The sequence below is a fragment of the Citrus sinensis genome, chromosome 5 (genome assembly GCF_022201045.2).
Source record: "Citrus sinensis cultivar Valencia sweet orange chromosome 5, DVS_A1.0, whole genome shotgun sequence".
In the NCBI taxonomy this organism is placed as follows: Eukaryota; Viridiplantae; Streptophyta; class Magnoliopsida; order Sapindales; family Rutaceae; genus Citrus; species Citrus sinensis.
Window position 1 is genome coordinate 19,254,966 of NC_068560.1, and position 13,417 is coordinate 19,268,382.

The window sequence follows — 13,417 nt, forward strand, 5'->3', positions numbered from 1 at the left end:
AGCTATCATGTACTCCTTAAAAGCAATTTTTTTTTATTTAGATTTGACTGAATTTGAACTTGTTGGATTGGTTGTTTTGAGATTATTAATATGAGATATTACAACGTAAATATTTTCATGTGGTTGAGCCCTATTCTAAAATCTGTATAGTTAGCTTTAGAAAAAGGGCTTTTCCTGCTGATCTGTAATCTTCAAATAAACTTAGATACAAATAATGAAATAAAAGACAACAAACAAGCAATACTGATAAAAAGCCAACAGATCAGAGTTTTTGGTACAAAGACAATAAAAGACAATAAACTTATGACCTTTTTTTCTTGCTTTCTTTTGTTGCAGGATTAGAGTTTTTGGTATTATCAGTAAAGGTTTCAAGGGTCTGAGTAAAAGCCTATAATCTTTTTATAAACTTTTTTTTTTGGAGGGGGGGGGGGGGGGCATGCAAATTAACCAAAAGAAATAATAAGAACACAGGCTTTAACAATGAATAGTAACTTAAAACTCATGCAAAATAAGTTACAATATTAAAACAAACCAGAGAAAAATTTTTTCTTGGAAAGTAGATGGAACTAAAGAAAGAGCAGATGTCAAGATCAAGGATCAGGGATTCTACTATCAAAAAAAAAAAAAAATTATTCAAGGATTTAGAAAACGTGCACCTCTTTAATTATCTGGGATTAGAGAGTTGGTGAGCTTCTCTATTTGGCCTTCAATACTTAAGAACAAGTTGAAAGAGGAAAAAGATCACTGGTAACTGCTGAGGAATGTGTGAGAAAAGAGTTGATGAGAGCAATAACAAAGACCTGCAAAAGAAAAAGAATTAGTCATGCACCGCTTTTCTATATCATGTATTTGGTTATTGTTGCCCTGTTGACGCATGTTGAAGAAGAAAGCACTAGTACAAAAAGCATTTAAGAGAGAAACTAAACAGCAAATAATCGAAGTAAGATCAATAATATATGATTTGATTTATGCATATTCAAAAACCAAAATATAAAATAAAATAAAAAAATAAAGTTTGATTTATTCTTTCCACAAAAAACAGGGGAATGAAAACAGAGGCAACTTGTTATACCAATTTTTTCTTCTTAATTTCCGGCAAAAAAAAAAAAATCAATAAACAGGGGAATGAAAACAAAGGAACGAAAACAGAGGAAACTTGCTTTTCAGGCTATCTTGTGACATGATGATATTGCTCGTGAATGCAAGAAAATTTCGAATGCAAACAGCTCAATTTGGGATGATAAGCTTAAGTTTGCAAGTGATGCAAGTAAATAAGTTTTTGCGGTTAATTGAATCTTTAATACTCTGGGCCCTATTCTAAAATTTGTAGGTTGCTCCAGAAGAAAGGGCAGTTCTCACTCATCTTTAATCTCCAAGTAAAATTAGATACAAAGCAAATCTAATAAAATGACAAACAAACAAACAAAAAAAAGAAAAGACAACTGATATTTAAACAGAGAATTCTTTTTTTTTTTTAACCTTTTGCTCAAGGATTAGAGTTTTTATATTATTAGAAAGGTTTCAGGGGTCTGAATAAAAGCCCACAATTTCTCTAATTGTTATTTTTTTTTTTGGGAAAAATGGATGCAAATTATCCAAAGCTAATAATAAGAACACAGACATTACAAATGAACAATAACTTAAAACTCAAGCAAAATAAATGACAAGATGAAAACAAACAAGAGAAATTTTTTCTTGGAAATTAAGAACTGCTAGTAAAAGATATTATTAGATGATTTAGAACATGTGTACCTCTTTAATTGTCTGGGATCAAAGAATTGATGAGCTTCTCCATTCGCATTGAATATTAAGTAAGAACGGGTATTCAAAGAAATTATCAGGAAAAATTTTAATGAGTAAAAGATCACTGTTAACTGCAGACGAATGTCCTAGTAAAATGTTGATGTGTGTAATAACAATGAATTGCAAAAGAAGAAGACTTAATCATGCACCCCTTTTATACCCGAGTTTTAAGATTTAATTTTTGAAGTTCAGAATCAAGACCAAAAGCCGAAGCTTTAACAAGGCATGCAGTGACATACAAGAAATGGATCGGGTAAAATACTTTAAAAAATGTTGTTCAACTCAATTAACTTGAAGAAAGCACTAATTTGTTTACTTGTACCCAATAACTCTATTGTACCCAGAAAGGCATTCATTTTTAACAAAGTGGTCAATAACTCTATTCGTTATGAAAATGATATTGTACCCAATTTTAAGAGAGCATAACAATAACCATTCAATGCATAAATTTAGAATTATTTTTTTTTTGTAATTCTTTATTTAAATATAAACGTCAATGGAAAATTATAAAAATTTAGATATGAAATTTTAAGTCACCAGACAAAAAAAAAAAGCAGAGGAACGGAAATAGAGGAATCTTGTTTTACCTTTTTTTTTCCGTTTAACTCTTGTTCTTATATAAATAATCTTGTTTTGATGATTGTGACTCGTGACTGCGGGAAAATTTCTTATGGAAACAACTCAATTTCGGAAGATAAACTTAATTCTGCAAGTGATGAATTTGTTCAATTGTCTCTTTACTTGAACTAGTTGGATTGATTGATTGACGATTGACTAAATTTGAATTAAGTTTAATAGCTTAGCTATCATGTACTCCTTAAAAGCAAACGTAAATATTTTCTTGTGGTTGAGTCCTATTCTCAAATCAGTAGGTTGCCTTAGAAAAAGGGCTTTTCTCACGGATCTTTTTTTTTTTTCTTTAATTCACACGCACTTGATTATTGACTTCTTTCATGAAGAAATAAACTGGTAATGACTTAAAGATTTAATTTCAAGTTAGAATCAATACCAAAAGACGGAGGTTTAACAAAGCATGCAGTGTGATAAAAGTACTTTAAAAAATGTTGTTCAACCCAATTAAGTTGAAGAAATAACAAAGTTTTCATGGAATAAATACCGGTTGTGCTTTAATGATTTTGGCATAGACATTGCTTGTGTACTGTGAAATTGAAATGAATATTAAGTGACAGCGCGATGTATATGCCTAATAAAAGATCAGCAAAAGCTTGGATGAATGATTGAAGACCAAAACTTTTATAAAAGCATTTTTGAGAGAAACTAAACACCAAATTATCAAAGTAAGATCAACAGTATATGATTTGATTTATACATATTCAAAAACAAAATAATGATTAATAATAAAGTTTGATTTTGTATTGCCAACGATGCTTTTTTGTTGTTTCATTTGTTCGACGTGGCCTTATTTACAAATTGGTTGATGTTAACAGAAACATGAAATTCACATCACACAAAATTGCACGAACAAATATTAAGAGAACGTAATAATAATCAGTCAATGCGTAAGGGTAAATTTAGAATTACATATTCTTTTTTATTTAATAAAATCCCAACGGGAAGTCATAAAAATTTAGATATAAAATTTTCAATCACCAAACAAAAAAACAGGGGGAATGAAAACACAGAAAACTTGTTTTACCTTTTTTTTTTTCATCTAATTCCTGTTCTTATATAATATTTTCCCTAGTATTTCAGGCAAGAAAAAAAAATTCAATAAAGAGCAAGTTGCTCAGATTGATTTATCTTGTTTTTCAGGTTAGCTTGTGAAATGATGATAATGCTCATGAATGCTAGAAAACTTCTAATATAAACAACTCTATTTGGGATGATAAGCCTAATTTTATAAGCGATAAATATAAATAACTTTTTGTGGTTAATTGAATTTGTAATTACTCTTAGCCCTATTCTAAAATTTGTAGGCTGCTTCAGAAAAAAAGAATATTTCTCACTCATCTTTAATCTTCAAGTAGAAAGCAAATCTAATAAAATGACGAACAAACAAACAAATAAAAGACAGCAAACAAAGAGAAGGGTTTCTTTCTTCTTTTCTTCCTCTCCCACCCCCCCCCCCCCCAACCCCCGCCTCATGGATCAGAGTTTTTGCTATTAACAGAAAGGTTTCAAGGGTCTGAATAAAATCGCAGACTTTTTTTTAAAATTTTTTTTTTTGGGAAAATGGATTCAAAATAACCAAAGCCAATAATAAGATCACCGACTTTGACAATGAACAATAACTTTTTCTCGGAAAGTAGATGGAAACTAAGTAAGAACTGCTATTAGAGGATATTATTAAAGGATTTAGAACATGTATAACTCTTTAATTATATGGGATCAGAGAGTCGATGACCCCCTCTATTCGCTTCGGATATTAAGTAAGAACTGCAATTAAAAGAATGAATTGATGAGAGTAATAACAATGAATTGCAAAAGAGGAAGACTTAATCACGCACCCCTTTTATACCCGATTTTGAAGATTTAATTTCGAAGTTCACCAATCAAGAACAAAGAAAAAACCTTAATAAAGTATGCAGTGAGAATAATTAAGTTAGAGAAAGTACTAGGTTATGGCTCTGCGTTTCAGATGCTGTAATGAAATAATTAAGTTGAAGTTTTTAACGATTAAATACCTGTTGTGATAGAATAATTTTAGAAGAATATTGGCTTATAGAGCATATTAGTAGGGATAAGATTTGTAAGATGCCAGATAAAAGATAAAGCGAAAGCTTGAATGAAGAATGGCGTTTAATAATTATAGAAGAATATTGGCTTATAGAGCATTTTAGTAGGGATAAGATTTGTGGACAGAATAAATGAAATAATAAAAGGCATAACTGATCAAGTCATTATTGATCTTACTTTGATTATTACATTGCACATTAGTTTCTTTCTAAAAATGCCATTCTTCATTCAAGCCTTCGCTTTATCTTTTATCACGCATCCTACAAATCTTATATACAAACCTCCGCATCTTTCAACGATCTCATCTGCTGATTTTTTGTATTCCTGCTCTTTCACTTGAATAATTTTTTGTATTATTTCATATCTTTCACTTTAATAACCCAAAAGCTTTCCTCTGTTTCAACTAAGCGAAAATTTACATATTAAAGCCTGGCTCAAATTCCTTTTTTCAATCGAAATAAAACGTAGCCACAAAACCCTAATTCACCACACCAATTTATCTCTGCCCGGTATTCATTTAAACCCTACCTCGCGGTTCAATGTCATTCTATACGATTGCAGATGCCGTTTCAACTTGTCATTTAGTTAGCGCCATCCAGTTCTCTATGGTAAGCCTTAACCCTAACAACTAATCGACTGTGGTAGCACGTTGCTTGTTAGGAGTGGGGATACATTATTTGAATATATGAATTGGGTGATGTTAGTGATTCATTCCCCTATTTGTCGTGAATTGAGATTTGTGTATAATGCTCGTAAGATTGCTAAAAATTTCATATTTTGTATTGTTCCAGTTGAATTTCTTGCTTGTGGAAGATAGAACAAAAGTTCAATTTCATGTTGATTTAATTCTTCTTTTTCATCTTTTTTTTTTTCTTCTTTATAGTCACGCTCTGGCTGGTGCTATGCTTAGTGCAGTCTATGGTTTCAAGATTAAGTCACGTTTATTTGATGGCGTCGACTCCATCATTAAGAAGCTCTTCTTATTTTATCTCAGTTTCAATTTTCTTTTATTATCTGCCTCTACCTGAAAATGGACGTGTTTTACTAGTAAGCAGACTTTTTTTATTTAATTGATATTTTAATTTTATGTATAAGAATGGAGGTTTATTTTTAAAAAAAAAGAAATAAAAAAATAGACTCTGTTGAAGCTAATTAGTACTGTTTTTTTTTGGTGGTGCGACCAGAGGTGGAAACCGGGTATGACAATGTGTTACTGGTGAGGTTGCTGCTTAAGATGAGAATGCATTCTTTTCAAAAATCCTTTGTAGGTGTTATCTAATTATCTTTGATGGAATATTAAATGGCCAAAAATCTGTCATACGTTCAAACTTTGTTTGTGTTTAGAAGAATGGTGTTGATTGTATATTCATTTGCTTAGCCTTTTGACAGATGGATTTGGAACTGACGATAAATGTGATTCAATTCACAAGGTTTTCAAGGGGCTCACCGTGGAAGGGATATTGAAGAGCTGGTCTAGGATAAAGCCTATGATTGTGAAAGATTGGAGTGAGAATATAGATGCTCGTTTTCATCTTTTTGGCAAGGTCAGAGATGAATGGATAGATAAGGATTTATTTGACTACTTGGACTGGTGCTAATAGGTATTTTAGGCAAGCTTTTTGAGATAACACTGAGCAAGTTATACTACTATTTTGCACATGATGATCAAAACTCTCGAAAAGTAAAATAAAATAAATTATTAACTTTTACTTTCATCTTTTGCATAGCAATCAATGTGGTGCTTGTTCTGTGACAACTTTGATAATCTACTTAATTATTGGTTAGCATTTGGACCAAAAAAGTTCTTATGATTTACATGTTTTGTAGAAATGCATGAACCTTAAATGTGCTGATCAGGGAGTTTAATTATTGCACCTTGAAATTCATTTATTGTTAACTAATTGGCTTTCCTTTGCATAAAGCCGCTTATAAGGCTTGAGTGGACGTCTTTATGGGCATATTATTCGTATTTCTTTATGCATGCCTTTATCATTTAATGTGCTGCTTGTATTTCTTTATGCATGCCTTTATCATTTAATGGCCAGCTCCCTTTCCTCATTTGTAATTTGAATAGTAGTATGGGCCTCCATTTTACAAATCTTTAACATTTTTTGCTGTAAATTAATTTTTCTTTCAAATATTTTGGAGGTCATTGGAATTCCTGTAGGTCTATTTACCAGATTTTAGTATGTTTAAGGTTTTAATTTTTCTTAGACTTTAATTTTTCTGAAAGATTGTAGTATTGATCCTTAAAGTAAGATCATGCTACTTCAAATTATTTTGAAGCGTTGCTAGTTATAGCCTTACATATCAAATTCCATTTGTCTGGAAATTTATTGATAGCTGTTACAGCAGCATATTTTATGACTCTACTTCTTAGTTATGTAAGTTCATTATGTTTAGGTCAGAGGCAGTCAGCTATGGGGAATCGATATATGCACAGATGACTCTGATCTTGTTGCTGGTATGTGGTTCTATGAATAATTGTTCACAATAATTGTGTTTGCCTCACTGTTTTTGTTTTATGAGATCTATAATTGATCTTGGGATATTGCTTTCTAGTTCTCATGCAAGCAAGTTACTACCTTCCCACTGCATCTCCTCCTTTATCTGCTATTCAAGAGTTGCGTGCCATAATCTGGTATTACCTCTGCAAGATTGTGAATCAATATATTGCGTCTAAATTTATTTTATACATAATGCTAATGCTGAATAATATATTGTAGCTCCTGTCATATTCTACTTTGACGTTTTATATTCTGTTTCATATAAAAATCTTATTCAACTTTAGTTGTTGATGAGCAAATGTCACATGTATAAGCCCAAATGATGTTTAAAGGTAGCCCGGCTACCTTCAGTTTGAGCTTACAATGGGTGAAAAAGAATTTGAGACTGATATTTTGCTGTTTTTGTGATTTTTCAAAGTATTTTAGATCTTGACTTTTGTTTGGACTTGATGGTTATAGATTGTGTCTAGATTTGTTAAGTTGTTTCCAACACCTCGTGCCAAATCAAAGCACAATCTTTCTGATTCAGATGTCTGGTTAATTATGCTTCATTTTTTCGTTAAAGATTGGATGGTTGCATGGATTGATGGAGTTGGAGTTCAACCAGTAATTCTAATTTTTTGGACTTAAAATGCCTTTTTCTTCTGTATAAAAACTTTAGTAAGTGTTATTGAGTTGACAGAAGTTGAATACTTACAGGTTGTTTCACACTTTCTAAAAGTTTTACATATATGAATTTCTGTTTTTTGAATTGCAGAAAGGAGGTGGAACTATTGATTTGGAGCCTTATCTTACTCACTCATCGACAACGGAGCCTACCCTCGCTCCCATGGCAGTGGAACGGACAATGACTACTAGGGCTGCAGCATCGGTTGGTTTGGGTCTGTTTTGAGTTTTATTGTCATTTATTTGGCTATGTTTTGATAGCGAATTTTGATATGTCAATATAATGTGTAATTGTTTTGGGTTGAGCTGGTAATTATGCTGGATTAGATTGGTTTGTTTTGGTGCTCCTCTGATGGAACACTGCTTTCTTTTAGAAATTTTGAATATAATATGAGACTACATATAGTTTAATTGAACACTGCATCTAGTCTAATTTCACTTGCATCTGGTTTTGTTGCATATGTTTGCTTGCATTTGATGGTAGTAGCAGACTGTTTGGTTTTGTGGCATTTGATGGCAGTTTGATCTGTTCTTGGTGCTGATTTAAGATTGTTCCTGTTGTGCTGATGTTAATTGCAGGTGCTTGAATCAGCTAGGGTTGCTGGTTTATTCAGACGACTGACTCAGGCGTTGTTATTGGTTGATTCAGGTGGTTCATTTAATGTTAGGAAGCAAATTAAGAAATAATGAAGTATTCATTTAACTATAATTATTGTAGTTATTTTATTTCATAACTGAATTATAATCTATGATACTTGTGAACAAATTAGAGAATTTTTATATATGAATTATATATATGTGTGTATGTACATTTTGCTATTTATATAATCATTTAAAGAATATATTTCAATTCCCACAAAAAATGGCTCCAATTCCAATAATTCCTGCCAAATAATTAAATTTTTTAAATTTACCACCAAAATATATCTTAAAGAAATGTTAGTTATTCTTGCTAGATTTAACAAAAATAATTTGTAGGATTAATATTTAATTAAAATGATTAAATAATTTTATTATTCCAATTAAATATGTCATGTTTATATGACAGGCAATAGTCATGAATGGGAAGTATTAGTTACATATTTTTCCTTGGGATTTCAGGCAAATGAAAAAAAGATTGAGAATGATTTCAAGAGGACAGGTGGATGATAAGTATTCATTTTTGCATATTTGGCTAATGTCCTCAGCAGTGGATTTTTATGGTATTGATTTTATAATTTTCAATTAGTTGCAGCCCTAGAGGAAGAGTAGGCTGATCAAATTGATTTGTCTTGTTTTTGGGGCAATTTGCGACACGATGACCGTGATAATGCTCGTGACTGCTGGAAACTTTCTGATGGAAATAACTTTAGAGTTCGTAGCAAGCATTTCTGTTATGACAAAACAAAGGTTCCCCCATATTTTGGTTGTTTGTTATGGTATTTATATATCCTGCATATGCTAGGTCGACAGGTTATGATGTAGTTTGGTTGGCTCTTCTTGTGCTTTGTGCAATTTGTAACTGCAGATACCTGCGAGAAAACATTTAATGGATCTTGTTGCTGTTGATTGGTTCAAAGACACAGAGAATGGACCATGTAGCTAGGCGTCAAGGCTGTGCTGCACAAGTAACTATTCTTTTCTTTTTATTTTTCCTTTTCCATTGATGCGTTAGGAGAAAATACTGCCTGTGAGATACTACAATGTAAATAACTTCTTATGGTTCATTGAATCTATAACACACTGAGCCCTATTCTAAAATATGTAGGTTGCTTCTGAAAAAGGACTTTTCTCACTGATCTTTAATCGTCAAGTAAGTTTGTTTCATTTCAGAAGGTATAAGTTTCAAACTTATTGTATTGGGAGGTTGTATAGTTGTAACCTAAGCATCTGCAGCTTCCTGGTTCAACACATTATAGTATGGTATTTTATTTTGTCACAAGGTAATTGGTTACGGGATCACTTTTGCGACGGTTTGTTGATGGCGATGATGAATTTCGCAATAGTAGGTTGAAACTTATTCCATCTGTTCCTAAGGTATCCATCTTGGCCTTCATGTATTAGGACTATATTAATGTATACTTACCCTTTACTACACGGTACACTTCAATTTGTACAAAGAAGGCATGCATTTAGGTGTAAATGTACTGATGGGTTGTATCTTCAATCTTCATGTCCTTTTTACCCTCTTGAATTTGTTTTGCACTTGTTCTTGATTTGAAGCACTGAATCATGCAGGGGTCATGGATCGTGCGCCATAGTGTTGGAAGCACCACTTGTTTATTAGGGAAAGCGGTTGATTGTAACTATCTTCATGGTCCCAAGTACTTAGAAGTAAATGCTCTTGGAATTTCTTTAGTACACGAGATGTTCCCCTTTCAAATAGTGTCCGATATCATTAACATGGTTTAACATTGTTCATCTTTCTGTAGATTGATGTTGACATCGGTTCTTCTACTGTTGCTAATGGAGTTTTGGGCCTTGTAAATGGTGTAATTACGACATTGGTGGTTGACATGGCTTTCCTTGTACAGGTATGTATGATTGTTATTTTATTTTATTTTATTTTTTTACCCCCACTTCTAAATGGACACAAGGGAAAAGACATGATTTTGAGATATTGCCCTACAATTTGCATTTTTGCATACTTGAATGTTCTCAGAATGGTATAAATAATGCTTCGAGTGTCTCTTCTTTATCTTGCTTTTTTGTATGCAGGCAAACACTACAGATGAATTACCAGAGCGACTGATTGGAGTTGTACGTGTTTCTAGTCTGCTATTGTCCCAAAGTTGGAACCAGAGACATCATCATGACTGTGGTTTCATTTCACCTCAACTGTTTTTTTTTTTAATTGAAAAAAAAAATCATTTGTTTTAGGTATACGTACATGTATTTTGATCCCGTTTTCATTGTAATTTCTCATTTACTTTGAAAGAAAGTCATTGGTGTTTTCGAATGGGAATTTTGCATTAAAAAATGAAGAATACTTAATAGGAAATTTCATGATTCTTTAGTTACTATTTTTGGAATGAGTGTAATAGTATTAAAGTTGGTTTCTACTCGCAAACAAGTGAACTACTCGATCCCAACTGCGACCACGCTAATTGTCATTGTTTAATAGCTACTACTTTTAAAACTCAACAACTAACAAAAATACTAAAAAAAAAATGATTTTCTTATGATGCTGTGAAAACATTTATGGGTTCACTTATTTCCACAAGATCTATAACATGGTCTTGACTTCACGAAATTCTTTTAATTTAAAGGGTGCTGGTCTGAGAAAGTCAGTTTGACGGATTAATTCTTTTTAATAATGGTCGAGTTAATTTTACTAGACTCATAAAATTATTCTTATTCTGATAATGCCACAAATGTTATGTTGTTTTCTTCAGCTAATGATCTTCTATCAGGACTAGTTGGAAATCAAATGCTTAAAACACCAATTGAATGAATAATGCAGAAGTTTAAACAGTATCTAATTGAAAATTGCATGAAACTTGAAACATCAATTCAAGTCCTTCCTTAAACAGAGAATGCATCAAACAAATCCAAAGTGTCTTTCAAGTCTGTAGCATGACTAAAAAATTGTAAATGCCTTCAGAACCAAATTATTCAAGTACAGGAGAACGAGCAAGTTGAATCATGTACAAGAGGTTGGCTTGGTTCCAGATAGCTTCTTCACTGTACCTGAAGGGTTGGCTCAATCTTTTCTTTAGAATTCTGCACATTTTGTAATTACTCATGTAAGCAAGCATACATTACAACCATAATAATAATAAAGCAAGAGTAATGATACGACCACAACCTCTTGTGCACAAATAATATTGTACAAACTAATATGACATAATATGATTGAGTAATGATACGACCACAATCTTTTGTGCACAAATAATATTGTACAAACTAATATGACGTAATATGATTGATTAAACAAAAACATAACATAACCCTCATAATTTATTTATTATTATTTTATATTTTCAATCAAGCAATCATATTATGCCACGTTAATAGCTATAGAAATAATTTGCTAGATAGTGCAACACTTCATTGATACTCACCATTTCATTGAACAATTTTTTTATGGTGTCATTGAGGTTTCCTTCCCAACATCCTTCGTCATCACCATCTTCTTCTTCGGTGGGTTTCACTTTGTTTAGCTTCGGTGCGTCTACGACTCCTTGAGAGAAAATCTTCATTGTTGGGCACTGTCTCACAACTACGTGTTCCAAGGACGGGAACTCAAGAGCGTAATTACCCAAACAAAAGCTTGTTAGGCTTGGCAAACAATCAAGTCCCAAGTACTCCAATTTCCTGAAAACAATGCAATCTTCTGCTTCTTCTCCAACCTGCGATTGTATGATTTCTTCTATCATTTTGCAATCAGCTATCTTCATTCTTTCGAGATTCACTAGAGTTTTAGATGTTGAGAGCGTCAACACATTTATCAACCCGTGACACTTCGATACTTCTAGTTCCCACAGATTTTCCAAATGCCACGAAGGTGGTACTAATTTTTGCAACTTACTACATTCCGATATTTCTAGACTTCCCAAGTTTGTAAACGCTTTGCTGGATTCGTCATTTTCCTTCCAGAGATGCTGCACTTTGTGTAATCCAGATACTTTAACTCTATCAATTGAGGGAATGCAACCTAAAAATCAACAAAATTAAGTTGTAAATGAAAATATGTATCCAATCTCTGCAGTCTTCCCCTGCATATTTTATGGACAAGATTAATCACAGCATTTTATATTTTTTTTTCCAAATTAGTATGCTTTGCAGTAGGATCCCAAATATAAGTATCAAATCGATTACCCTTTGAAACACATAAATGAAATCTGATGCTAAATCTAATATGAATTAGCTAGGAAAACAGAGATGTTACACACATAATTAATATAGTTCATCACCTCGTGTTACCAGGCATCCAATTAATTTCAGACACTTTTATAATTCATACTATAAAGTTAGTTAATAATTGCGGTTATATTGTTAAATCAGATATAAATTAAGACGACATGTAAAAAGATGAGTCATTAAATTTGATTTGATTCTAATGAAATTACAACTGTGCGAAAGAAAGTGAAGGGAAAAATAATAATAATGATTACCTTTTCATTGAAGAGATGTTGTATTTGATCAGCTACCAAGAGGTTCTCTTCTGATTTTAATTTTTGAGCTTCCTTATTATCTGTTGTCACGTGCACTAAAGAGTTGGATATGAATGTTTCCATATCAGGGCAATTCTCAATAGTTAGATATCTCAACTTAGGCAGTTCAATTATATTCCTAGTGAAGTTGCAAAATCTTTTGAGTTTTGGAAGGTCAGTGAGCCTTAGCTTGAAAAGCTTAGGAAACAGGGGGCCTATATGTTCTTTGTCAGCATTAATTAGCTCTTCCAAATGAAGCACCTCTTCAAGTGAATCACAATTCCTCACTTCCAGGTATACCAAATTGTTCAAGCACCGTAGCAGATTAGCAGGAATAGCACTCGACATATTCGTGCAGTCATCCACCACCAGGTCGAATAAATTGTTGAAGAAGCTGACAGGCAGTGCTTGGCCATGCCATATTTCTTTCAAACGTGGAAAATGCGAGAGTTGCAAATGTATTATGTCACGAAATCCAATCTGCACAAACCAAAACAATTGCACTGGATATATACAATTTTTTCTTTTTGAAAGGCATAGATATATATATACATTAAACTTATATGTTCAAATGTGCAAGTGCAAGGGAGATGCATAAGTAATTTCGAC

The 13,417-nt window shown here is 32.4% G+C and overlaps 4 protein-coding genes across 4 annotated transcripts in view; 1 reads left to right on the forward strand and 3 right to left on the reverse strand.

Annotated features, from left to right (window-relative positions):
- The window catches only part of LOC127902489 (protein ENHANCED DISEASE RESISTANCE 2-like), a 32,347-nt gene extending 21,675 nt beyond the window's left edge, over positions 1 to 10,672 (forward strand). The window contains exon 15 of the mRNA XM_052441670.1: positions 10,486 to 10,672. The gene's annotated coding sequence lies outside the window, so the exon portion shown is untranslated. The remainder of the gene's footprint in view (positions 1 to 10,485) is intronic.
- The window catches only part of LOC102626081 (disease resistance protein At4g27190-like), a 93,260-nt gene that overhangs the window by 14,665 nt on the left and 65,178 nt on the right, over positions 1 to 13,417 (reverse strand). Inside the window, exon 9 of the mRNA XM_052441177.1 lies at positions 12,770 to 13,288. Coding sequence (XP_052297137.1) covers positions 12,770 to 13,288 — 519 coding nt within the window. The remainder of the gene's footprint in view (positions 1 to 12,769; positions 13,289 to 13,417) is intronic.
- LOC102615476 (uncharacterized) lies at positions 11,104 to 12,197 on the reverse strand. Its single transcript, XM_052441703.1, has 2 exons — positions 11,717 to 12,197; positions 11,104 to 11,375 (listed from the first exon to the last, which is right to left on the reverse strand). The coding sequence occupies exons 1-2, from the start codon at positions 12,050 to 12,052 to the stop codon at positions 11,334 to 11,336; spliced, it is 378 nt and encodes a 125-aa protein (XP_052297663.1). The 5' UTR covers positions 12,053 to 12,197; the 3' UTR covers positions 11,104 to 11,333.
- LOC112497571 (disease resistance protein At4g27190-like) overlaps positions 11,104 to 13,417 on the reverse strand; it is a 98,124-nt gene continuing 95,810 nt past the window's right edge. The window contains exon 10 of the transcript XR_008054824.1: positions 11,104 to 11,460. The gene's annotated coding sequence lies outside the window, so the exon portion shown is untranslated. The remainder of the gene's footprint in view (positions 11,461 to 13,417) is intronic.